A 25557-nucleotide genomic window follows, 5' to 3' on the forward strand; every position below is an offset into this window, starting at 1 on the left:
ACATGATTATATATATTTTTGTTGTTGCTTTTTTCCACAATTAAGGAAATATGCTGATCTTTTTGGTTTGAAATGTCTTGACTGTCCACCGTAAATTACCAGATTCTAGCAATAAATGTACAAATCCATGCAAACAGCACTACTTGAGCTTTCTTATCAAACTTGACCATAAGCAAAATTCCTACATACCCTAGCATTATATAAAGGTGTATAGAAAAAAATCTGAGACAAGTGCCTGTGAACATGACCATAAAAGAATACCAAAAATAGAAACCGTTTATACTTGGGGTATATATTTGTTTCTTCTTAACGATTGTCGTTATTTTGAGATTCTGATGTTGATGGCAGCTCTTTTTAATTTTTCTGTTTACTAGTAATTTGTTTTTAACTTTGATAAATAATAAAATAGTACTGGGAACAACTTAAAGGCTTCCATAGATATATGTTTGATCGGTGTACATTGCATACGCGTTTTTAGCTTGATGACTTGGAATGCAAATATTTAAATGTTCATACAATGAACGATAGACTGGTCACATTATTTTTTCTTCGATGGCATATTTATAATGGTAGTAGATATTAACAATACAAAAAAAAAAACAGAACCATTTAATTTATGTTCGATTGACAATGTGGAAAATCTCAGAAAAAAACATATACACCTTTAAAACTATAAATAAGCAAAATCAAGTTTAAAAAAAATAACATTTGAGCGGCAAACCAGTGCAACAGAAATAAATGTCATACTTATGTTAAGCTTTGCTCAACTTTCTGTAAAAAGGTAGTGAATTATATATTAATACGAAGCAGTGATTCGTTCAAAGATACTATATCATAATACAAGTATAGATATAAGAAGATGTGGTATGAGTGCCAATGAGACAACTCTCAATCCAATTCACATTTTTTTAAAGTAAACCATTATAGGTAAAATTACGGTCTTCAACACGGAGCCTTGACTCACACCAAACAGCAAGCTATAATAAGCGCCAAAAATTACTAGTGTAAAACCACATATATAGATATAGGAAGATGTGGTATGAGTGCAAATGAGACAACTCTTCATCCAAATAACAATTTATAATAGTAAACCATTATAAGTCAAGGTACGGTATGTGTGCATATACATGTTACATTTGAAAGATCACCATCTAGTATATCTAAACGTATAGAATCGATTTTGATTTTTTCTTCTCACGAAAGGAGAAGTTTAAAGTGTTCTTCTTTTTACACAGATTTTGAAGACCTTTCTGAATATGCAATAAAGGTAAAAGTGCGAAATCAAAGTTCAAGAAGTTTTTATAATTAGTTTGATATATATTATATAAAAGGCCAACCTCAATCAGGACAGTGCGTTTTATATTCGAGCGTCAATGCTGATTTTTGTAAACGAAACATACGACGTGTGTACAAAAATATAACCATGTTATCTTTGAAGATATTTTTTTATTGTCAGATGTTTTATTCTGATATTTTAGGGAAATTTGAATTATGACAAAGCAATTTATAAATAATAGACTTTATTTACAGAGAAGAGTAGAAAACTCCCTGAATGAAATCCCTTGCCTTGGAAACAACGAAGACTGTATTTATTTTAACAAGGAAATGTTATTTATGGTAATATCAAATATGATGTGAGATAACCTTTGTCAAAATATGCTTGTAATTTAAGTTATTTTAATCCAAGGCAACTGTACTATAACAATCAGAAATAAATATGGTATTTCCAACTTTTTAAGTTTACCAGTACTCTTAGAGTGACTTACTATCAGTTTTCGGGATAAGAACTCACTATTGAATTTATCTTTTAAAAAATCGTACAAAAATTATGTAGGGTTAAGATTTTTTTCCCAAATTAGCGAAAATTTACTCTTTTATGTTCATTTAAACGTAAAAATTGTAAAGAGTAGTTTCATGCCCGAATTAATTTTGCGGTTTCAATTATTATTTTGTGTTCTTTATTTGCGTGTCGGACAATTTAAACAGTGAATTTACATAAAGCGATTAATTCTGTTTTAATCTTTGTACAAATACGTCCTCTCTATGATTGATCGAATTTCTCTTGCACCTAATTTACTTCTGCAAACAGTATCAAAGAACAATTCTTTTGACAACTCTTTTGATCCCTGAATAACCACATGAAAGACCTGAAACTGTCCTACTAGAATTATAAGACCTATTTTAGTTGTACTTTAGCACTATTTCACCTCGTTCAATGTAACCAGGGTACCGTGAAGTGTCCCTACTACTGAACTATTTGGTTTGTAGTATTTAAATCACAAGTAAAGTGCAAACTTCTTGACTGTTCATATTTGTTTAGTAACAAAATGAGAAAGGGTTTGGATATAAATGAACTTGCAACAAATTGCATGTTCACTGTTGACTGTTTACATCAGCGCCCTCTATATGAAGCTGTATTCATTATTGGAACGTGCACATAATTTCCTTAGCTAGCAAATAAACGGACCCCGCTACGTATGGCTTTACACTTTATTTCTTCTGTGAACAAAACATGTTTGCAATTCCTAGCTTTTATAAATTCATCTTTAAAATGAACCTTTTGTTTTTAATATACCGTCATCCGTTGACATTTGTTCCCCGATTTAAACGTTATCGTTGTATAACGATACAATTTGAAAAGACTAAGGGAGACAAGAGGTGGGAAAATCGTCAATTCTAAACTGACACACAAAATAACAACTATTATAGGTCACCGTAAGGCCTTCAACAATGAGCAAAAACTATACAGCATAGTGTTATGTGATATTACACCTCGTTTTCAGGCCTCGGGTGGATAGTTTTTCTCTTTGGCAATCATGCAACATAAAAAAGTATATCCTTATTGTGATATTATATATGTACATGAAGAGCAACGTGACATGGTACAACCCAAAATTATGTTGCAGAAAGTTGACAGGCATAATATTAATGGACATGTCTTAATAGTTTCCTTTTAAGATTTTAAACCTCTCCCTATTTTTATCACGATGATATAAAGGACATACAGTATAAATCAATAAAGGCAAAACACTAAACTCTATAACTGCGGTATAATTGATGATAAAACACAGATAAAACAATAAGAAATAATACGAAAGAATGCTTGCAGTTATAGAAACAATCGAAAAGAGAATGCATCTTGCGTTCCGTCGAAGCCTCGTTCTGGACGTGCATGGAATATTTATCACTGAATATTAAATAAACAAAATGCAATCAATCATTCGAAATCACGATAAATTCCCAATAGCCAACTTTGATCCTATCACAATATCTTGTAAGATACCTTTTTATACATTTTTGCATATGCAACACATTTTCAACCGTTTTTATTTGATTATCATGATAATGTCTTAATTCTGAAATAGATGTGCTTGGAATTTTGAGGCACAAGCGGTGAAAGCCCGACTCACTTATTCACTAACTGAAACATTTTAATTTAAAGTAAATGGAATAGAATTCTTAAGACCATTTTGACAAATTAGCACGCACATGTGAGTTTCCGAATTTTAGAAAGAAATGGGAGTAACTCAGTTTTTTTTTAAACAGTACTCAATCAACCTGACTTATGGAGGAACATGCGTCAGTCTATGAATGAGACATCATTGATAATATGATACGGCAGCTTTTACCCTTTGAAAAAACATTATCAACCTCGGTTTCTAAAGGAGTAACAATCTGCACTATTACCCTCTCGGCTATGAGTTACTTTATTTGTTATACTGAATGTTCTATACTGAATGTTCTATGTCAATTGTTATACTGAATGTGCTATGTCAATCGTTACAGTCAATGTTCTATGCGTTACTTTATTTGTTATTATATTGATTTTTTATGTTATTTATTACATGTAAACTAATACAAGGTCTGACAACTTATCTTTTTTAATGATTTTTTTTCTTATTTATGGCCTTATTGATTCAAACATTTTTCGTCTGTTCTCAACTATATTCTGCCAGAAACTTTTTTTTCAGGGTAAATATGGCTTTCAATACACCACTTAGTGTATATTTATGCTCATTTTGTACATTTCTGAAATTCAGGGTGTAAAAGTGTGTACATGAAGGATTGACATGTCTGTAGTACATAATTTTACATATTTGATCAGATGTACTAGACGTTGAATTAATAATTTTTATATACTGACACATATTTTATTATGAGAAAAAAATATGTATATTTAGTTAATTATATCGCGCAGTAGTTCTTACGGCAGTTTGAATAAGTGAATTTCTTTTTCTAATTTATTATAAATAAATTAAGATAAATTAAAGAAAAAAAAAAAAACATTATCAACTTGTTTTGCTTATAGCATAGCTCATTTTATCATTTGTATTATTTTCGCATATTTATACAATTTTAAAAGATTTGTACCCGGTGTTGTTATTCCTTTGAAGTAACTGTACACTATCGCCATCACGTGCTTGTCCATTATCAGTCGTGTGTTTTCGTCATGAATAACTTTTCAACATTTCTTTTACGAATTTTGACCTATTTCAAAGACTCGTGTACTACCATGGTCACGAGTCAGTACTACAAGCGTCACATTTTTATCCCTTAGGGTACATGATAACACTATTTCACTGGGAGTTTGTATTGCCCAAAAATTTAATGTTTATGTGTTTACTGTTCGAAATCGTGTTTTCTTGATCGTCAGTACACATCTTCGTTCTTATTTGTGTACGTCCAGTAATACTAAATCTTGTTCTTAACAGATTTTTGTGAAAATATTTGATACAACAGCATCTTTGAAATATTCACATAAAAACAGAGAGTTTTGAGTATTTGTGGATCTTTTAAAAAGAAAAACAATTGCTTCCTCCATATTATTTTATCTTTGGTTGATAGTTGTCTCCTCTTCAATCATACCACATCTCATTATTTTTATGTTGTATATTATTCTGAATATTTATTAATATGTTTTTTTCAGTTCAATGTATCATTTTTGACAGATAATATGATTTGTATGAGTGTGTTTAGTTTCTATATATATATATGATCTTTGAAACCTTTAATTCAAACTTCATAGCAGGTACAATAGCCGCTTTAGCTTGTATAGAATAGAAAATGGAGCATGAAATGTACCAAAGAGACAGCAACCCAACCAAATAGCAGAAAAAGAAACAAGCCACCGGTTGTTCCAATGTATATAGACCATCAGTTTAAAGGAGATTAAAATGTGTGTGTCATCCATGATGATAAGTTGTTTTCCTATTTGTTCGTTTCTATGACTAATAAACACTTTGTAAAGCTTGTTTTCATTTTCTTTTCAAATCAAAGTAACCACAGACAAAGTATTCTTTTCATGTTTTATTTTTCTCTTGTTACAAGCTGGTCACAGACCACAATAAGAAAATATTTATAAAAATATACACAGAGGATTTCTCAAACTAATGAACCATAAAATGGCGACCAGCGCCCGGTCCAACAAAATAAATTACTACAAATTCTGTACAGTAACAAAAATAGAATAAATAAATATTGTCATTAAATGATATAAATAAGCGATGGTAACAAAATGGTAAAAACAAAAATACCTTAAAAACTGGTATCCAACATGAAAACAAATAATGAAGGGGGATAACTTGCAACTTTTCAATTATTCTTGAATCATGAAGAAATAATGAAGCACAGAAAAAAATGTAAGTTAACGGTCTAAGACCGAATTCAATATAATGACTGGCATCTTGGGTAATTGTTTCACACAGTTTTCATTTCATACTTTCAAACACTCACACACAAGTACACATTACCTCTACATACTCTCGTACTTTGTAAAGTCTTGGTTATATAAAACAGCATGGCTGTATACTTTTATGTTAAAGATCCCGTAAAGAAAATTGTTCATGGAGAAAGTAACTTCGAAAGTCAACAAATAAGGTAGCCATCGTTGATATAACTGCTCGCTCTATGTGCTGTGTTGTTGGGTTGACGGCGGTATGGTTGGTATCGTGGTTGACAGTACAATTGAGACATTTTCTCTCGTTCTAAGTCTATTTTATACGCAGACACATCGTCATATTGCAGTTCTGGATACGAATCGAAATTGTTTGATAAATACTGATACGGTAGTACTTGTTCTTGATACGATAAATTGTTTAGCACCATTGCATTACTGTAAGCACAACTTTTATAATTGTCCTGAGGCTCAGTTTTAATTGCAAAAACATTTTCGGTCCTGTTGCACACTGGATTCTGTTCGAAAGACGTTCTCGTCTGCAAGCACTGTAATGTTTTGTTTGATTGTGAAGCACCGTACGCGTTGATCAAACCATAAAAGTCTGTTTGACCTTGAGTAGAGGATGATTTCATCATCTGCATAATAGCACCAAAGTTAAACCTATAAGTATGACGTTTTCCGGACACTTTGTTCAATATGAATTTATCATAATAAAATCTCAATGCTCTACTCATGTTGTCGTAGCTCATTGTTGGTTTGTTTTTACGTTGTCCCCATCGTCTAGCAACCGCATCTGGATCTACCATTCGGAACTCTCCGTCAGTACCTTCCCATCGGATACAGTCAACACATTCGTCATCAGTTAGCAGTTCCAATAAAAACTGCCAGAGTTTTATCTGACCTCCACCTGTAAGCAAGAAAATAATTATTATAATTTAAAAGAAAATTAATTGGATTTTGCTATAAATTGCATATGAACATCGTTAATAAACATGTCTATTCTTTTTTTAAGACATTTTTAAAGGCAAAGTTGATAGCTGATGTTTGTGCATGTTTGTTAATGATTGCATTAACATTCTTGTACATAGTCTTCTTTCTTAAATGAAATATTTACATAAAAACAATGTACATATAGCCATTATCTGTTTCTTTTATTCAGGTCGTGTTGAAGTGTTAAAATAAATCCCTTATTTTCAAATTTCCGTGTGTAATTTCCGTGTGTAATGTAAAGTGCTCGGGTAAAATGGGACATATACTTTCTGATGGCAATTTGACTTCACTTCAGTTTATTCAGTTATAACTGTATACAGTATACTTTGTTAGTAAAGGTGCATGAAATACTTACAATTAATGTGATTCATCAACTTCTTCAAATATATCTTAAACATAGTTTCTTTCTCGTCAACAGCATTGACTGTCTCTGTAAAAACAAATATCAAACAAGTGAATCAAGTTGTATTTTATGAATTCATTTTTTCAAAATAATATTTAAAGTTTAGAATTTTAACGATTCTATATTTAAGATGGATCATGTTCAATTTCAGTTACATGTTATCTTAATTCTTTTGAGATAAAATATTGAAACCAAATAAGACAAATTACAAAATTACTAGAGAAACTCAAATTGTAAAAGTGGATTAATTTAACCTACCTTTGAAATCCTGAATATTTGTCGAGCTGTTTTCTTTTATTTCTTGGAATACATCTGCAAGTGTAAATAAGCAAACTATCACTACATGTAAATGAAGAAAAGTAGAATGAATTGTTTAAATGCCTTAAAAGGTAGCTGTATAAAATTTGTATAAAATGTTTAAAAAGCAATTTGTTAATGTCATGTCATTCTTAAAGTATTTTATCATAATAATTGAAATTCAGATATGTAGATAAATGTAACATGTACCTGTATATGAGCTATCTGTATCTGTGCACTGATCTGAGATGTACTCGATAACTTCACTTAATCTAGGACTGTATGTTCGCCTTTGTTCTGTATCACATTTATCTCCCTTCTTTTGACAAAGCGGCAGTTTCGAATTATTGTTTTCGTATAAAGTTTGCACATCTAAAGTTGGCACAATATTTTCCAAATCAGGCACAATTTGTTCAATATTTAATCCTTCGAATCCTTGTTCTTCTTCCAAACCGAAAAAATTATAATCACTTCCTCTGCATTCAGGGGATGAATTGATGAATGCCATTTTTATTAAGTTTTAAAATCTAAAATAAAAATAAATAAATCTATGTAAAACAAATGTTGCATGGAGCTTCAAGTTGATATTTTGTCAAACGTCGCTACTAAATGAGTCTAAGTTTACACTAAGTTTGTATTTAAATGATTATAACATGTTTAAAAATTAAATGTAAATTTAAACCCAAATGTTAAATTTTAATGCAAAATTGAATAAAAAAATAATAAATATGACATGAAATGTCAATCAACAGAAGGAAAAAATCAATCATTTTATTTTCAAAGTTATCTTACCATATATCTCAAGATAAACTGTTATAAAAGATGTTTAGTTGTACTAGCTTGCCTTGAGGCTCAATAATTAATCACTCATTGATGGGTGCCCAAGTTCATTTTATTCTTATTTTTCCTGACTCATTATATATGCATAAATCTGATTGGATGACCGCAAAAAGCAATCAGCCAATCAGATAACAACGTGTGAATTTTGATGGATCGATGTGAACGTATACTACCGTCCTTCACTAAATTTGATTTCAAACCGTGACACTTTTTTATATTCTTCGTTTTGATTATAGTATTTGTTGTAATCTGAGAGGAATTTTAATTGTGTTCTTTTGACCCTTTTGCAATAAACATGAAAAAATTAAATATAAAAAATAAATTTATAATTTAAGAATTATAATCACGCATCAAAAAAACTAGTAGCAAATATATATATTCTACATTATGACGAAAAAGATATACAGTTTGAAATAAAGCTTGGATGTGGTTGCTTTCAGTAGCATTTCTGCTTCTCAAAGTCCCTATATCAAGTTTAAACAAATCAATTAATTGAAGTTTATAGCGTTTTGTCCACCTTTTTTATTCTGACTTTCAGTCCACTGTCTTGTTTTCTATTATGGAAAATCATAATAGTTATTATCATTATTATAATTTTTATTCTTATTATATTTATTTGGTTCTTTTTTGCAAAACAAACTCAAACACAATTTTGATTATAGCAATACAAAACAAACATAAGAAAAACTCAGCAATTATTATTATAACTATGCTATGTAGACCCACGATAAAAAAAACTACAACAACATAGTTAAATCATTACTATTAAATTGAATCTATTTATGATTATTTCTGAAACGCTGAAGTTTTATTTCGAGATAAAACATTATACTTAGATAGTTCTCAAAATATGAAAGGTTATTTTTTGGATTCGTACTAGATGTCCTAGATATATAGGACAGAAATCATGTTTTGTAATCGGGAAGTGAAATATACATTTTTATGAAGAAGTACAGGAGCCCAAAGGTATATCACCGATTTCAGATTCGGTTATCTATTACATAGTCTGTCCTATATCTATCCACTGAAATGTTAGTTATCAATATATAAATAATTGTTACCCTGTGTTATTGAATATTGGACCGTCATTGTTTTATCAGATGTACTACCGTTAAAGTTAGTCCGATTACATTGTTTTTATAAATGTGCCTTAAACTATGCACTGTTAACTTTATATACTTACACATTTGGATCATTTCAATTTTCCTATTAGACATTTTAAAACAAGAGGATTTGATTTGTATTTATTTATTTAGATATAATGCACATTTTTACCCCAAATGGTTTAATATATATTTATTTAGATTTAATGCACATTTTTACCCCAATGGCTTTATATATGTAGCAACATTTGACTGTGCAACTGTGTTATCTTTATTAAAGATGAACTAAAACATTATTCAAGTTGCAAGATATTCATCATGCCTTACACAATTTTTAAGGAGATATTTATATTGAAAATACAAAACTAGAGGTTTATATATTCTATATCAACGTATCAAAGATAAAAGATAAACCAAAATAGTATTAAAGTTACAATATTCAAAATGCCTTGAGAGGTTGAGACTGCATTATAATAAAAGTCTGTTCTTGCAAATGCATTGTTTACAAAATAGTAATTAAAATAATGTATATGGAAATATTAAAGTTGACAAAGTTCATCATATCTACTTATTTGATTACGTTCAAACGTAAGAATTGCAGACCTTCATCGATTTTACTTATTAAACAGTAAATCTTCAGAAAACATTCGACCGTTGTTTAGCACAGCAATCCGTACTATAGTTTGGCATGTTTTAATGTGTAAATAATTCAGTTTCTAATTACAAAGTAGACTATGCACATAACTGCAAAACTAAGTTTGTCTTCAAATAAATTATCCTCAATTATTTTGAGTCATGTATAGACCCCGAAATTATCCAAATCTAAATAGGAGCGTACATTAACCACATGGACGTAAGCATGTATGAGGCATAAATTCAACAAGAAAAAGCGAGAAAAAAGAATTTGTCGACAAAACTACCATTATATGCAAAAAGACTATCGTAATAGAATTACGGTTCTTTAACCATAGTTAACTGTATATGTGCATTTTAGTTAAATGTCTTCGTTTTCGTATCTCACAAGTATTTTGTTTATAAACACATCCTACCTGTATTCTGTATTTGTCAACTATCATGTTATGAATGAAACTTTTTACTACGTCACGTGTCTTTAAATACCTGTGATAGTAATGAGTCACAACGTCCCACGGGTTAACCATTCATAAAATATAGTGTACCCTATACCATAATATGGTCCACTGCGCAACTTTGATATTTTGATTGGACAGTGATTGTTATCTTGTCTATATTTGAGTTTGTAGGTAAGTATAATTAGATTTAAATACCTTAGATATGATTTCTCTTGCCACTTAGGCTAATTTATCTTTTGAGAGAATATAGGACAGAAAACACAAATATTGACACTATCCTTCCCTTATTAATTTTGGTTGTAAATATAGATAGACATATTATGAGAGATATTAGTACATTTTTCCTTAACATGACAATGCGGTTTTTTATATGTTTTTTTTTTGTGTTTCTTTTTTTTGCGATGATTGTTTTTTTTTTTTAAAGTTCTGCAGTAGTAGAAACGAAGATTACTTAATATACATGTTGGTCTTGAAACTTCACCAGTCTCTCATATTTGTCGAAATTCAAATAAATATTGCATTGAATTGTAATATGCTATATATATGGTCATCCTTTTTTATATGTTCGTCGAGCGCCTTCCCTTGATGACTTTCGAATCTGGATGACTAGTTGCAATACTTTCCAAATTGCAAAAGCCACGATGACAATAGTTTATATGTTGTGTGTATACTGTATATGATGTAAATTTGTGTAAGCGTTATTTGTATATATTTATTTGGTCGAGTGTCATTTAGCACCTACATGCCCTTGGTAACTCCTGAATATGAATAACCATGCTGTTTTATTTTTCGACTAGCGACGAGGAACAAATCTCGTCTGATTAAATCATTTTGTTTTGTTTTCGTATATAATATGATGTTGTTTCTGGTACGTAGTTAACAGACACTGAAAATTATTGTATATTTTATTTTTCTATTTATATTTAAGAAAGGCGAAAGATACCTAGTGGTATGCATACTCATCAGCTGAAAACAAACTGACAATGCAATGGCAAAAAATGGCAAACGATCGAAGAGACATAACGGTATACAAAACCCAATATTGAAACATAAAAGTCGAACCCCATGAACCCCACCCATAAACATGTGATGATCGTAAATGCTCTGAAAGGATAAGCAGCCTTCTCCACACGTAGCAACGTATGCTGTTTTGCAGAGTTGTACATACTTTTCCTTTGCATGCGTTTGTGTGTATGTAACCAGATTTTGGTAGGGTCTTTAGTTTTCTATGTTGTGTTTTCTGTACTGTTGTTTGTCTGTTTGTCTTTTCTTGCCATGACGTTGTCAGTTTTGTTTCCGACTGAATAGTTTGAATGTCCCTTTGGTATCTTTCGCCTTGTACTGGTAAGTTTACTCTTTTGAAAAAATAGGTTATATTTTTTTATATATATATTTGATGCAAATATTATTTGTTTATTTTTATGAGACTTCATGCTTATGATGTTTTTGGATACAAACCAAACCGAAAACATTGTCAACATATATAACAATAAAAAATACGAGAGGAGAAAATAATTAAAAATAATCATAATTCAAGATGACGATTCAGCTCTTACCCATCACGCATTTAGCACAAATAATTTGGAAAACATCACTGCAGAAAGAAGAAAAAAATGATGCTCAGAAAAGGTGCATTAACTAATAGTTTTGTGTGAAAAGCAATGACACAGTAAGAGAAATAGTACGTCTTTCTTATTTGTAATAATTATACCAAGGACTAAAGCTACGTATTCGCCCCTTTTTATGATTAAAATGTTAAGCTTTAAGTATCATGTAAACACACAAAAGGCAAGAAACCGACACGAAAAGAAAACACAAATTGGCATTAATGATACAGTTTGGAGTCAAGTTTAGTTTATTGATAACAAATGACATGCCTTTCTTAATGTTCACGCACGTATGTTCTCTCTCTCTTTCGTCGCGAAAACTAAAAGCTCTTACGCCAAGTGTAATGCACTAGGTAAATACATATCTGGAACATGCAGCAAGTTTTGCTTACGTTTGATTTTTCTTTATGGGTAATGCCTAACACTTGAATTATTCAGCTACAAAATAAACCTACGTAAGTCCCAAACGACTATACATTATATAATAAGACAGAGGAATATGATTTATTGCAAAATTATATACTTGTACAAATAAACATATTTGAATAATGGAAAGATTATGCTGAAGTTTCCGGAGCTGCATATTAAAGAAAAACATATTTAATGTATGATTATTTTTGGAGATATTAAAGACTTCAATAATGTAGATTCTGTTTTATTTCAGATGAAATGTTATAGACCTTGGTTTTACCATTTGCGTAAGTCGGTGTCAACATATAAAAGGTCAACACAAGGGACAACTATCATATTTTGTGACGTACGAAATCAGTTAAGATATATGGACGAAAATAAACAGACATATAAAAGATACAAGAGCATAAGTACTGTTTGCAGATTGTCAACTTTTATATCGGTTGAATCAATGTAATCCCTAACGATAATACGGGTATTTAAAACTTTTCACAACTATCTCAAATTCCGTACCTATCTACCTTAAACAGTTATCATTTCTGTTAGACGCCCTTCGTTTCATATCGGTGATTTCCCTTTTATTTTTAAAAAATATTTGTGGCGCGCTTGGATATGGCGGGTAGTTTGTCAGTCGATGAATGTTTTCAGATCGGGTCTGTTGGAGCACGCATCATGATACATACTATCTGTTTTGATTGTGGTTGAATGATTAAATGTTGAGACCATAATCATATTAGGTCATACACTCATAAACTTGTAATACTAACAATGGTACAATAATGTTCAAAAGTATGCAAATGATCACCTGTTAAATTAAAGTACAAAATTTAGAATTTTTTCATTTCAATGTTTGGTAACACCCTTTGTTAATATATAACATCAAAGAACACAAAATATACAATTTATGCATGTAATTTGTCAAACTTACATGTAAATTTTACAACTTCAATTTGTGCACAGTTGTTAATTTGTTAAAGTTGTTAATTATCATAAAAAAATTCATATAATCTATAACCATGAAATTATTAATTTGATAAAAAAATATATAATACACCACATACAGAATATCAAATCTGAAATGCTTCAGTGCTGTTCCTGTCGTCAAAAATGATTTATTTTTATACAGCTGATAAAATGGATATAAAACTTTATATTGAGTCTGAGTAACAGGAAAGCTATGTCAATAGTTTAAATAAATAAAAAGTGATCAGAAATTTGCAATCAAAGCAGCTAAGTTTTTCTAGACATTTATGAAGTGTCATCAGAAACTACATATTTAATCAAAATCAATTAACTCTTACGAAGATGTAATATGATGAGTGTTCTACTCTTTAAAAATAAATAGTAGACACTAAAATAAAAGCAGCTTAGAACTTGTTGACGAAAAATTCCGAGAAAGCAAGAGATTGTTTCCTGTATTTTACAAATTAAATCTTTTTCTCGATTTATTATGTATATTTAAAATATTGGTTCAGTCATCACTACCCTGAAAAAACTATAGCCACGTTCCAAATAGAGAGACGGTATCTGATTTTAATTCAAATAGATAAGGAATGCAAAATTAAGAGTCAAATTATTTTGGGGCGTCACAGTTTCTTTTCCAAATGTTTCCAAACCAGTTAAATCTGGTTGTGTTTTAAACTGCGATATCTAGACACACTGGCAAATTTACTATTTTAACTACGAAAACCCTTTTTGTCTGAGCTTTTTGTTGTCGTCTTTGTAAGATTTATTTGTGTGTTTGTTTTTACGTCAGTTGTGTTGTATGTCTATGGTGAATGTTTACACTATTATTGGCTGTTTGATCTAATTATCGATTCACCACATTAATCTTCTATGTATGTTTGGTTGCTCATTCAATGTTTCGATATAAAGGAACTATACACAACTGTCATACAAGTGGGAAAATACACTAGCTTTAAAACCAGGTTTAAGCCACCAATTTCTTCTGTAATTGCCTGTAGCACGCATGTGCCGCACTAATAAAGCCAACAGTATTATACCGCTGTTCAAAAGTCATAAATCGATTGATAGAAAACACATCCCGGTTACAAGCTAAATCCGGGGAAAACACATCAACTATAAAAGGAAAACAACGAAACAACAGAAGCACTGAAGTGCAACAAAGGACAATGCTATATACATAGCGATTAATGTTTAATTTTTATGGACTTCCCTTTTTAAATTTACATTGGAGATATTTTTGTTCTTAGTTTTTAGAAAAAAATCATCTTATTTTATGTCTCGCACATGAAACATTTTGTCAAATATGGAACCTTCACATTAATGTTTCTATAGCATAATAAAAACCCTTTTACGTTTTTAAAGAAAATAAACCATATTTAGTACATTATTTCATAACGTCTAAAAATTTTCTTCCTATAACAATTTATCTCTTAATAATAAAATGGCTGGTGTTTGACAATAAAACTACATGAGGTGACACCGATAATCACCAATTTTAAGATATAATCAACTTTGATCAAGATATAAACTCTTAAATATTATTAAATAATTCATCAAAGATTTAAAATGATAATATAATAGGTTGTTGGTGATTCAGAAAAGGGACTAGCCGTCTATCAGTTATGGAATATATATCAAAATGACTCAGATGTACAAAAAAAATTTAAAATCAATATAATACTAAACTGCAAGGAGAATGAAAAACGGAAAATCACTATTAAAATTGCAAAATCAAAGGTTTAAAACACATCATACGAATGTATAACAACTGTTATATTCCTGACTTGGAACATGCATTTTCGTACGTAGAAAATGGTGAATTAAACCTTTTTTTTTAAAGCAATCTAAACCTCTCACTTGTATGACGGTCGCGTGACAGACACATGCATTAATTTGACTGTTTGTATTATTATAATGAATAAAATTATTATCATTATTACTGTTATAATTATTATTGCTACCATTATTGTAATTATTATAAGTTTTTGGATGCCTCCTAGAAAAAAATCACGATATTTTAAATACGCTACTGGGATCAATAATAAGACGTTTTCTATTTGTAAAGACTACTACACGTAACATAAAAATCCTCAAAAGAAAATTTATGTATCTAGAAAAGAGTAAACAAAAACGTTCACAATCAAGATTGAAAAAAGTTGTCGTATATAATTATATCAAATTTGTAGTAGCAGTATTCACCCTTAGATATAAAAGTCCTTATACACCAATGATATACTCCATACTTACGAGGCTTTCAAATGCTGCATATATAATCGTATAATGTAAGTGGACCTTATTTACAAAATAATGTTGTTATATATAACAATATACAAAAACGACCTTGCTAAATTGATGTTGTACCATTCTCTGCTTGTACATCAGTTATCATCAATAAGGAATTACATATTAATTGTGTTTTTAGCAATTATTTATGTAACATTATGAATCTAGAGTTTAAACCATGTCAAAATAATTAGACTACGTTTGCAGTATTCAGAATACAGTTTACATACAACTTTTAAATGGTTATAACAATGTATACTATCAATAAAATATTGTAAATAGTAAGTTCATTTATCAAATAAGCTTTATAGATATATTGTATGTGCATGTTACTGAAGTATTCAATTTTAAATTACTCATAATTCGATTTTGGCTAGATACCATGTTTTTTTAAAAATAAAATTCATTTATATTCTTTAGTTATTACTGTATGCTATTGGTTTACATTGGTATGCAACACTATAATGAAATATTTTGTCTGTCTGTCTCTGTTTCTGACTCTGTCTTCAAAATAAATTGTATAACAATACATTCAATTATTTCCATGCAATGTTGTTCTGGTGATTAATTTCTATCTAAGGCAAATACAATCTTAGTTTGACTAGTTTGGGTCTATTCTTTTGTTTAGCAATACAATATATTTTGCTCAAGACAAATATTAGATCACTCTTAGTTTGTCTATTTTTATTGAAACCCCTTTTGCCTTCTCATGCAATTCATCATCGGTGCATTTTCAATGTCAACTGAATGAATCCAAATCGAGGTTAAATATTCGAAATCTCAGACATATTTATAATTGTACTTCATCACCTCAACAATTCAGATCTATGTACGATAAAATCTACTTGTAAATAAATTGTTGAGGTTTCTATCTGTTAAACGGGTACATGCTGTAGTTTGTAAACGATGAAAATAGTCACTTAATGTTTAAATGAAAACCGCATGACACATTAAATACCATATATCTGTTATTAAGGTTATGATTTCAGAGTGTAGATATTTAAAGATAACATTTAATTGAAATTTCATAATTAATGTCAAAATATGATTTTCCATTAACAATATGCATATACCGGGTATTTAGTTTAGTACTTTAATTAAACAACTTATAATGGTAACACATATTTATCAATTTAAATCACTGTGTATGCAGTCAAATGATGTTATGTAAATGTATGCATTTGATGACAAAATACAGTTTTGGAGACCTAACACTAACTGTAACTCAACATATTTTTTTCGGAAACAGCTACACATTCACCGGTGACACATTTCATAAATGAATTTGCAAAGGCTTCATATACTTAAATTGATTTTAAACATAGCGAATTCCAGTTGGAGATGTCCAGAATTGAAAAAAAAACTTAATGATTTCATTTTTCTTTTAATAAATGCAAGATTAGGTGAATAATCAATTACAAATACAGGCATATTTTGTATCGTTTGTAGAATATCCTTTTTATTTAACAATTCCCTAAACACACACGGCACATGAACCTGATCGTTCCTCGTGCATGTAAATCCACACACAAAAATAAACAGATGCACGCAATCTATAAATTATTGTTTACATTTTTAAAAATATAATTCAGCTAGATATTTTATCTTTTAGAAACATAACATATCGTGATCTTTCAATGCAGAACTTGAATTATCAAAATTGATACAGATTATGTAAAGATTTAAGAAAAGTTTATATGGCGTCTATGAAAAGTGACCGCCCTCTAAGGATATGACATTTTTTGAAATGATCAAAATTATTGTCTTTGTGAAAATTTGGAACAATGATGAGTTTTATAAAATAATTGACATTTACAATGGAAAAAATTGTCATTTTCTAATAATATAAAACAATACAAGCAAAAACTCCAAATATCTATAAAATGCTTTCATCACTTCAGTGAATGCAACAAGAGAACGTTTGTTTCCTTTAAAGCTAATATTGTTCTTCCTCGATATAATATTGTTGCAGGATTTGACAAACACTGTAGTAATTACAAAATGCTTCTGGATGATTAAATCCAGCTCTATATGCAGCAATAAGAAGACAACTACTAGGTATAAAAGGGTTAGGTAAGGCACAATACACCAATCCACACCTTATACAAAACCTTTAAGCCTTAGTTTAAACGGTACATCAAGAAGATTATCATATTAGATTTTAAACTGTGCTGCGTATCAAATGATGATCATCTGAGAAAATTCATTTTGAACACAGATTTCTAATTGTTTGAATGAATTTTTATTGCCTTATTAATTCGATTTCTAAAATGTTTCACAAAAGAAACCTTATCAACATTATTTTACTTTCTTTCTTTTTTAGAAACATCAATTGCACCGAAATGGAAGCCTTCAAAATAAAAAAAAAAAGAAAAGAAATCATCCAATTTAAGCTGAGCGAAATTTCTCATTTCGTAAAAACGAATTCAATGAAGTATTGAATTCTGAACACGAAGCAATACATGAGATTAATACGGGCGTCTTATGAATTCAAACATGCATGATATCACGATTAAAATAAGGTAAAATGGACTTTTGATTTTGTGATAAATTGTACGATCTGTTTGTACTTTTACGATATCAATTTGTTGTATTGAAGAAACTGAAATCGCAACCACATTTAGGTTAGGACTTGTGTACTAACTGTTGTAAGATGTCAAAATGGTTCCAACATGTACTTTTAATTAGAGTTTGACTTGTCATTGTTTTTGACATACTTATAATAAATTAAAAATGTTACACATACAAGTGATTTACAAGACTACGTAAATATAATGCATTTAAATGTTCATTTAACTAATTACGTGGTTGCTTGATAACGTATATTATCATCCCTCAGACCAGAAAGGTTATTTTTTGGAAACGAAATTAACAAATGAACTGGATGTCCTTATAAAAAACACACTTTTATATGAAAAAAAATTTCTTCTGGAATAATTTTCCGACCACCTAACTACAAACTTAATAGTTATCACCAACAATTATAATAAAAGAGATAATTACAAATAAAACGAAAATAGCAAAACTAACTAACTCCAAGGAAAGTTATAAGCAGAAAGTTCTTTATCAAATGGCACAATCAAAACTCTCACACATCAAATGAAAGGAAAACAACTGTCATATGTCTGACTTAGTGTTTGATTGTTTATAACGTATAATTCGTTTACTATGGTATGCTGCAGATAGAATACTTCGGGTTGTTAAAGCTACCAAATATAGTAACAAAGGGATATGTCATGCATTGTCGATTTCATGTAACGTCACTATTCTTTAGAATATTTGGCTAACTTACGGATGTAAAACAAGTTGTGTTATGATATAAAATATTAAGTTAGCAAATTAAGCTGCAGTATCAAAACAAAATTAGGTCCATGTCAGTACAATTTCAACTTGTTTGCATTCGGTACGAAACTGCTGAAGCGCTCGGTAAATCTTGGCTTGTCCCCAATTTATAAGCCTTATACAAAACAAAATTGATTTGTTTCCTTTAATATATGTGTTATGCTTCGAAATTAAGAAAAACGTGAACAAAATATTACTTTTTTAAACTGATAGTACATCATTTTATAAATAAACACCTAGATACAGCTTTACTATTTGTAGAATTTTCTGCAAACTCATTGTAAAGCCTTTGTTATGAAAACAAACTTCGAATTGACGAACTCGTCAACACACACCTATATAATATAGCTATAAGTCTGATATACAATACATTTTACTACAACACCCCCGCCTGTCACTAGCGTGACAACAATGACAGCAGTACACAATATGCTATAAATATTAATGTATGATATAAACATTTGTAAGTCATACTTCTAAATTACTGATCATAAGTCTATAGGTTTCCCCAAACCTTTATCTTGCGTGTTTGTCTTTTAATTTGCATTAGGTAGGGATATTTCTTACCATGGAATTACTTGATACTCATTAATGATCTGATCTTTACCGACTGTTAGTCTCTTGATATGGCGTCTGTCGATGTTTAACAAGTCATTCATTTTATATCGTAATTCAACTATAACAATTGTTTATTCATTATAAAACTGAGGTTTTATTCAAAAGTAAAATTTGAAGACAATAGTAGACAATTAAAAAGACAAACCAAATAAATCTGTCTGCATGTCATCTAGTTGATTTTTATAACTGTAGATCAAATAGTTATCAAAGGTACCACGCTTACAATTTGATACGCCAGACGCGCGTTTCGTCTACATACGACTCATTAGTGACGCTAATATCAAAGTGCATTTGGTTATATTTTACAAAATATTTTGGGTTTTTCTATTTTTAATGTCCTTAAAAGTTATTGTTTTACCTCCATGTCTTTTAAATTATTTATCTACTAAGGATTTAAAGTAGTGTGTTGGGCGTTTGCAGGACCAAATTGTAATTGGAATTTTATTGTTATTATTATTTATAGAAAACATATATGTTGCTTTTAATACTTTTAGTGAGGAAACAATTTTACTAGAATTCATTTACGAAATTACCTTTATACAGTTTGGTAGATTGATTGTCGTTTGCTAAATCTCATTCACTTATTATGGCCTGCATATTCACGACTCGAATATATCAACAAATCAGGTATATGGCGAATAGGAGAAAAACATATGAAGCCAGTATTTGGTCCACAATTATCACACACTAGATTAACTTTCCTCACCAAAATACCAAACTCCAAGTTACATTTCAAAGTGGACTCTATAAAAATGCACCAAATCCAACATCATCAACAAATGGATTGGATAACAACTGGCATATTTCTAACTTGGTAAAGGTATTTTCCGAAGAAAATACTTGGTTAACCCAGTTGTATTTATAACTAAACCTTCAACTTGTATGACTGTATATAGATCTGTTTTTATGCCCCACCTACAATAGTAGAGGAGCATTATGTTTTCTGGTCTGTGCGTCCGTCTGTTCGTTCGTTCGTTCGTCGTACCGTTCGTCTGTCCGTTCGTCTGTCGTACCGTTCGTCCGTCTGTCCCGCTTCAGGTTAAAGTTCTTGGTCAATGTAGATTTTGATTAAGCTGAAGTCCAAGCAACTTGAAACTTAGTACGCATGTTGCTTATGATATGATCTTTCTAATTATAAAGCCAAATTAGACTTTTTACCCCAATTTCACGGTCCACTGAAAATAGAAAATGAAAGTGCGAGTGGGGCATCCGTGTACTTTGGACACATTCTTGTTTGATATAATTTGATAAGCAACCCAAATAGACAAAAAAGATGCATGTGACAATAATAAGGACCCAGAAGGCAAAACTATGTTAGCATACATCACAGATATGCAACACACATGACGAAAATAAATCAAACAAGCATACAAATAAAACATACATAGGCGTCAACAGAGCAGTTGTATGAGTTTGGACGTCCCTTTGTTATCTTTCGTCCCTCTTCTTTAGTTTGACAAAGACACCAATGAAATAGTTGTTGTAGGTTAAGGTAAGCTTGGCAAAGAAGCTTACAAAACAGTTGTTGTAGGTTATGGTAAGCTTGGCAAAGAAGCTTACAAAACAGTTGTTGTAGGTTATGGTAAGCTTGGCAAAGAAGCTTACAAAACAGTTGTTGTAGGTTATGGTAAGCTTGGCAAAGAAGCTTACAAAACAGTTTTTGTAGGTTATGGTAAGCTTGGCAATGAAGCTTACACAACATTTGTTGTAGGTTATGGTAAGCTTGGCAAAGAAGCTTACAAAATAGTTTTTGTAGGTTACGGTCAGCTTGGCAAAGAAGCTTACAAAACAGTTGTAGGTAATGGTAAGCTTGGCAAAGAAGCTTACAAAACAGTTATTGTAGGCAATGGTAAGCTTGACAAAGAAGCTTACAAAACAGTTGTTGTAGGTTATGGTAAGCTTGACATAGACGTCAACAAAACAGTTGTTGTAGGTAATGGTAAGCTTGACAAAGAAGCTTACAAAACAGTTGTTGTAGGTAATGGTAAGCTTGACAAAGACGGTTACAAAACAGTTGGTGTAGGTAATGGTAAGCTTGACATAGACGTCAACAAAACGGTCGTTGTATATAATAGTAACTTTGGAAAGGCGCCAGCAAAAACGTTTTAATTTAGGTGATAAAAATTTGACAAAACAAAATAACGTAATTTGTATTTCTAGGTTGTCCTTGTCTATTTTCATCTTGGCCTTTTGGCTGTAAATGCATACCTAAGCAACAATTTATATCAGATTCGACAAAGAGCTTTAAGAACACTTCCCTAATATTCTTTTGTAACCGATTCGTGTTACCACAACGAAAATGTAGATTGAAACAATAACGTAATTATGACAACATTACATTGAAATCTCGACAAATTCATTTATATTTGATGAAAAGATACTATAGGAAAATCCAATTCCGATCGGACTGTACGTCGTGATTACATATCCAATACAGCCATCAGTATAACGCTTTCAAGTCTAAACTGTAGATGTTCGGGTTACCGTGTTCAGATGCCCATGGCAATTTATAGAGTAACTATATCCAAAATACTAAATATCCGGGTGCGGGAATTTCTCGCTGCATTGAAGACCTGTTGGTGACCTTCTGCTGTTGTCTATGGTCGGGTTGTTGGTTGTCTCTTTGACACATTTCCCATTTCCATTCTCATTTTAGATGAAGACATCAGAACCATTTGGAGTTTATGCGATTTCCTCGGTAATTGTTTGTAAACCTTGAATTGTATTATTAGATTTACGAAATTCGAACATCGGATAACTGCTGCCGCTTTAAATAAAGGCAACAGTAGTATACCGCTGTTCAAAACTCATAAATCCATGAACAAAAAACAAAATCGGGGTAACAAACTAAAACCGAGGGAAACGCATTAAATATAAGAGGAGAACAACGACACAACACTAAAATGTAACACACACAGAAACGGACCAAGTAATCATGCTAAAGTAATATTTACCCAACAATAAACATGTATAGTACAATGAGCACAAGCAGGGATTTAATCAAAACACTTAGATTTCTAATTACCAAGGAAAATAAAACTTTATAAACTTGTAGCGGTCGAAGCGACTTTCTGGAATTACCTTCATCCGTTATGCTCAACTCTCAAAATATTAACATCTATGAACTCTACTTACTTGAAGCCCTAGTACGCTATATGCCTTTAATTGGTCTTCTTAATAACACTTAATTCTATTTAAGAATAGAAAAAGCAACCTTAAATCATCTTTACATCAGATAACTTATACCACTGCAACTTTTTATTTGATATCCAAAGTTTTTACGTGCCGTAATTTATTTATAAAAATCCAAGTCATTCAATTTTGAATTTTAATTTTTAACTATTTTCCCATAATTTTTAAGTCCGTAATTAAAGGACTGCTCTTTACTAAGCACTCTTTTTGTGGAAGTGTGCTCAGTTAGCATACTGTCTCACATGACTAAAGATGTGCCTTTTCAGTACCTTTTCAGAAAATTTAGCATGATGTTGATGTGTACAGCTCAATAAATTTTACGAACCAGTCTGAGCCTGTAATTCAGGGGTTGTCGTTTGTTAATGTGTTACATTTTTTATTTTTTTTTTATTTTTTGTACACAAATAAGGCCGTTAGTTTTCTCTTTTGAATTGTTTTACATTTGTGATTAGGGGGACTATTATAGCTGACTATTCGGTATGGGCTTTGTTCATTGTTGAAGGCGGTACGGTGACCTATAGTTGTTAATTTCTATGTCATTTGGTCTCTTGTAGAGAGTTGTCTCATTTGACAATTATATCACATCTTCGTTTTCATATGAACAGATCTGAATCGACTGCAAGCAATTGTCTTACCAGTACTGAAAACACCGTAGTAGATAAGTCTAAAAACTGAAAAGAATTGATTCTTTATTTTCCAGCCTTTAAGTGTTCTTCAAATGACCGTTTCAGATTAAAATAAGTGTACTGGTGTTACATTTATTTAACAATTTCAAACTGATTATAATGAACTTACGTTAATTAAATCAAACTCTTATATATAAATATATATCATTTAACAAGAATATATTCTAAGAAATACTAAGGTTTTTCTACCTCAGGAATAGATTACCTTAGCTGTATTTGGGAAAACGTTTAAGAATTTTTGGTCCTCAATGCTCTTCAACTTCATACTTTATTTGGCCTTTTAAACTTTTTTTGATTCGAGCGTCACTGATGAGTATTTGGTAGACAAAACGCGCGTCTGGCGTAAATATAAATTTTTAATCCTGGTATCTATGATGAGTTTATTTTCTTTTCTAAAATAGCGGGAAATTACCAAGAGGCTTACCAAAAAGCATAAATTAAAACATCAAAACCATAGCCTAAAAAAAATAACGAAAGGTCGAACAACAGCTTCTTAAACAGTAAACAGAAACTAAATATTGAGCAACATGCGCTGAGGCATGAAGTAAAACAACAAAAATACCAAACTCCAAAATCCAAAAAGGCCAACCCAAAAGCTCAAACACATAAAACAGCCATCATTTTGTTACAATCTGAAAAACAAACAAATATGTAGGAGAAAAATAATGGCATTAATCAGAAACTAATGAGCCTCATGAAATAGGGAGAGAACTTAAAACGGTATTCAAAGGTGGCATTTTTTTTTATGTAATCAATCGCTAAAACGAAACGGCATTGTGGCTGTGAGGTGTTAAACATATCATATGTAAACTTGGTGGTCTGTGTTATTCGTATTCATCAGTAGGGGATTTCCTAGATGTTGAAATTATTTGTTGTTTGTGTTATTTCCACAATTATAATTAATATAGAAAATCCTTTTAGTTTTTGCAGTAGTAATTTAGAACTTTTATTAATAGTCTGTTCTTAAAGTACCACGAATATATGGTTTTTATACTATCAAAATCGTCATAAGTTAAAATGGACCTATGCGGCAACAAAAGTCATTAATTGTTAGTATGTTAGAATACAAATTGTTGTAATACGTCTAGATTCTCTTAATATTTACAGTCTATGCAATCGATTATACTTGTTCTAGTAAGTAGTAAGGAAACTGAATAAATCGCTGATTGTATGCATATATAAAAAGAAGACGTGGTATGATTGCCAATGAAACAAATCTTCACAAGAGACCAAATGAGACAATAATAAAAATCTCTAGAATTGACTTTTTCCAATTTTAATACTATTTCATTACCTCTTCCCTTTGTTTATTGTGTAATCCTGGTATTGTTGTCAATACGAGTACTTCAAAATAAAAAGCAAAATCATTACTTGCAGCTTGAATTTACTAAGTGCATGAAATTAAATACCGGCTATGAATATCTAGTTTCAATTAAAGCTCAATAAAAATCTTTTAAAATCTATAAATATCAACTTCTTATTATTGGGTGTTGCATTTTAAAGTTTTATTACAAAACGTATTGTCATGACATCTAGTATTTGTGTTTTATGCACATCCTTTTGACCTATATAAAGCACACAATTAATTCATATTTTAATTTTCCCCAGTACTTTTGCCACCTACACATGATAATTGACAGTACTATACCTATAAAATACAGGATATGTATACTAATAACGATACATCATGTATATGTAATATAGTAATACAAGCACGTGGATGTGTTGATGAATTAAAGTCCTTAGCTACTTATACTAAAATGACAAAAAATAGACTCCCTGATCGTGCCATGTGAGTTTATTTAGTACTGAGATAAATGTTGCACTTTAAATTATTTCAGTACCAAATAATGCTCCTAAAATTTGAAAACAACACGCTTTAAATTGCATGCCTTTGAAGCGTTTTTTCTGGATTTACCTTCATCGTGAACACTCAAAGCCGAATATTTGAAAGCCAATGATGTATAAAGACTTATATCATAATAAAAAAAAAATTATCCAAAATAATAGCAAAATCCTATTTACGCGAAATACTGAAACAAATTACAAAA

General features: G+C 30.5%; 2 protein-coding genes across 3 annotated transcripts; one reads left to right on the forward strand and one right to left on the reverse strand.

Annotated features, from left to right (window-relative positions):
- Positions 1-5294: 5294 nt before the first annotated feature.
- LOC139524381 (uncharacterized) lies at positions 5295-10432 on the reverse strand. Of its 2 annotated transcripts, none has more exons than XM_071319148.1 (5): positions 10360-10432; positions 7578-7894; positions 7329-7382; positions 7023-7097; positions 5295-6584 (listed from the first exon to the last, which is right to left on the reverse strand). In XM_071319148.1, the coding sequence occupies exons 2-5, from the start codon at positions 7873-7875 to the stop codon at positions 5866-5868; spliced, it is 1146 nt and encodes a 381-aa protein (XP_071175249.1). In that variant the 5' UTR covers positions 7876-7894; positions 10360-10432; the 3' UTR covers positions 5295-5865. The 2 variants fall into 2 exon arrangements, with proteins under 2 accessions (XP_071175249.1, XP_071175251.1); XM_071319150.1 differs by lacking the exon at positions 10360-10432 and adding an exon at positions 8160-8264.
- Positions 10433-20259: 9827 nt separating this feature from the next.
- On the forward strand, positions 20260-21737 carry LOC139525226 (uncharacterized). Its single transcript, XM_071320418.1, has 2 exons — positions 20260-20290; positions 21160-21737. The coding sequence occupies exons 1-2, from the start codon at positions 20260-20262 to the stop codon at positions 21735-21737; spliced, it is 609 nt and encodes a 202-aa protein (XP_071176519.1).
- The last annotated feature ends 3820 nt before the right edge of the window (positions 21738-25557 follow it).

The sequence above is a fragment of the Mytilus edulis genome, chromosome 5, assembly GCF_963676685.1.
Source record: "Mytilus edulis chromosome 5, xbMytEdul2.2, whole genome shotgun sequence".
Classification (NCBI taxonomy): Eukaryota; Metazoa; Mollusca; class Bivalvia; order Mytilida; family Mytilidae; genus Mytilus; species Mytilus edulis.

Excerpts from the sequence above, each read along its gene's own strand:
- LOC139524381 (XM_071319148.1), bottom strand. The coding sequence starts at position 7,875 with ATGGCATTCATCAATTCATCCCCTGAATGCAGAGGAAGTGATTATAAT. Across the intron at positions 7,383-7,577 it reads TACAGATAGCTCATATACAG|ATGTATTCCAAGAAATAAAA; the intron begins GTACATGTTACA and ends TTACACTTGCAG. Across the intron at positions 7,098-7,328 it reads AAATATTCAGGATTTCAAAG|AGACAGTCAATGCTGTTGAC; the intron begins GTAGGTTAAATT and ends TTGTTTTTACAG.
- LOC139525226 (XM_071320418.1), top strand. The coding sequence starts at position 20,260 with ATGGCGAATAGGAGAAAAACATATGAAGCCA. Across the intron at positions 20,291-21,159 it reads GAGAAAAACATATGAAGCCA|GTTATGGTAAGCTTGGCAAA; the intron begins GTATTTGGTCCA and ends CAGTTGTTGTAG.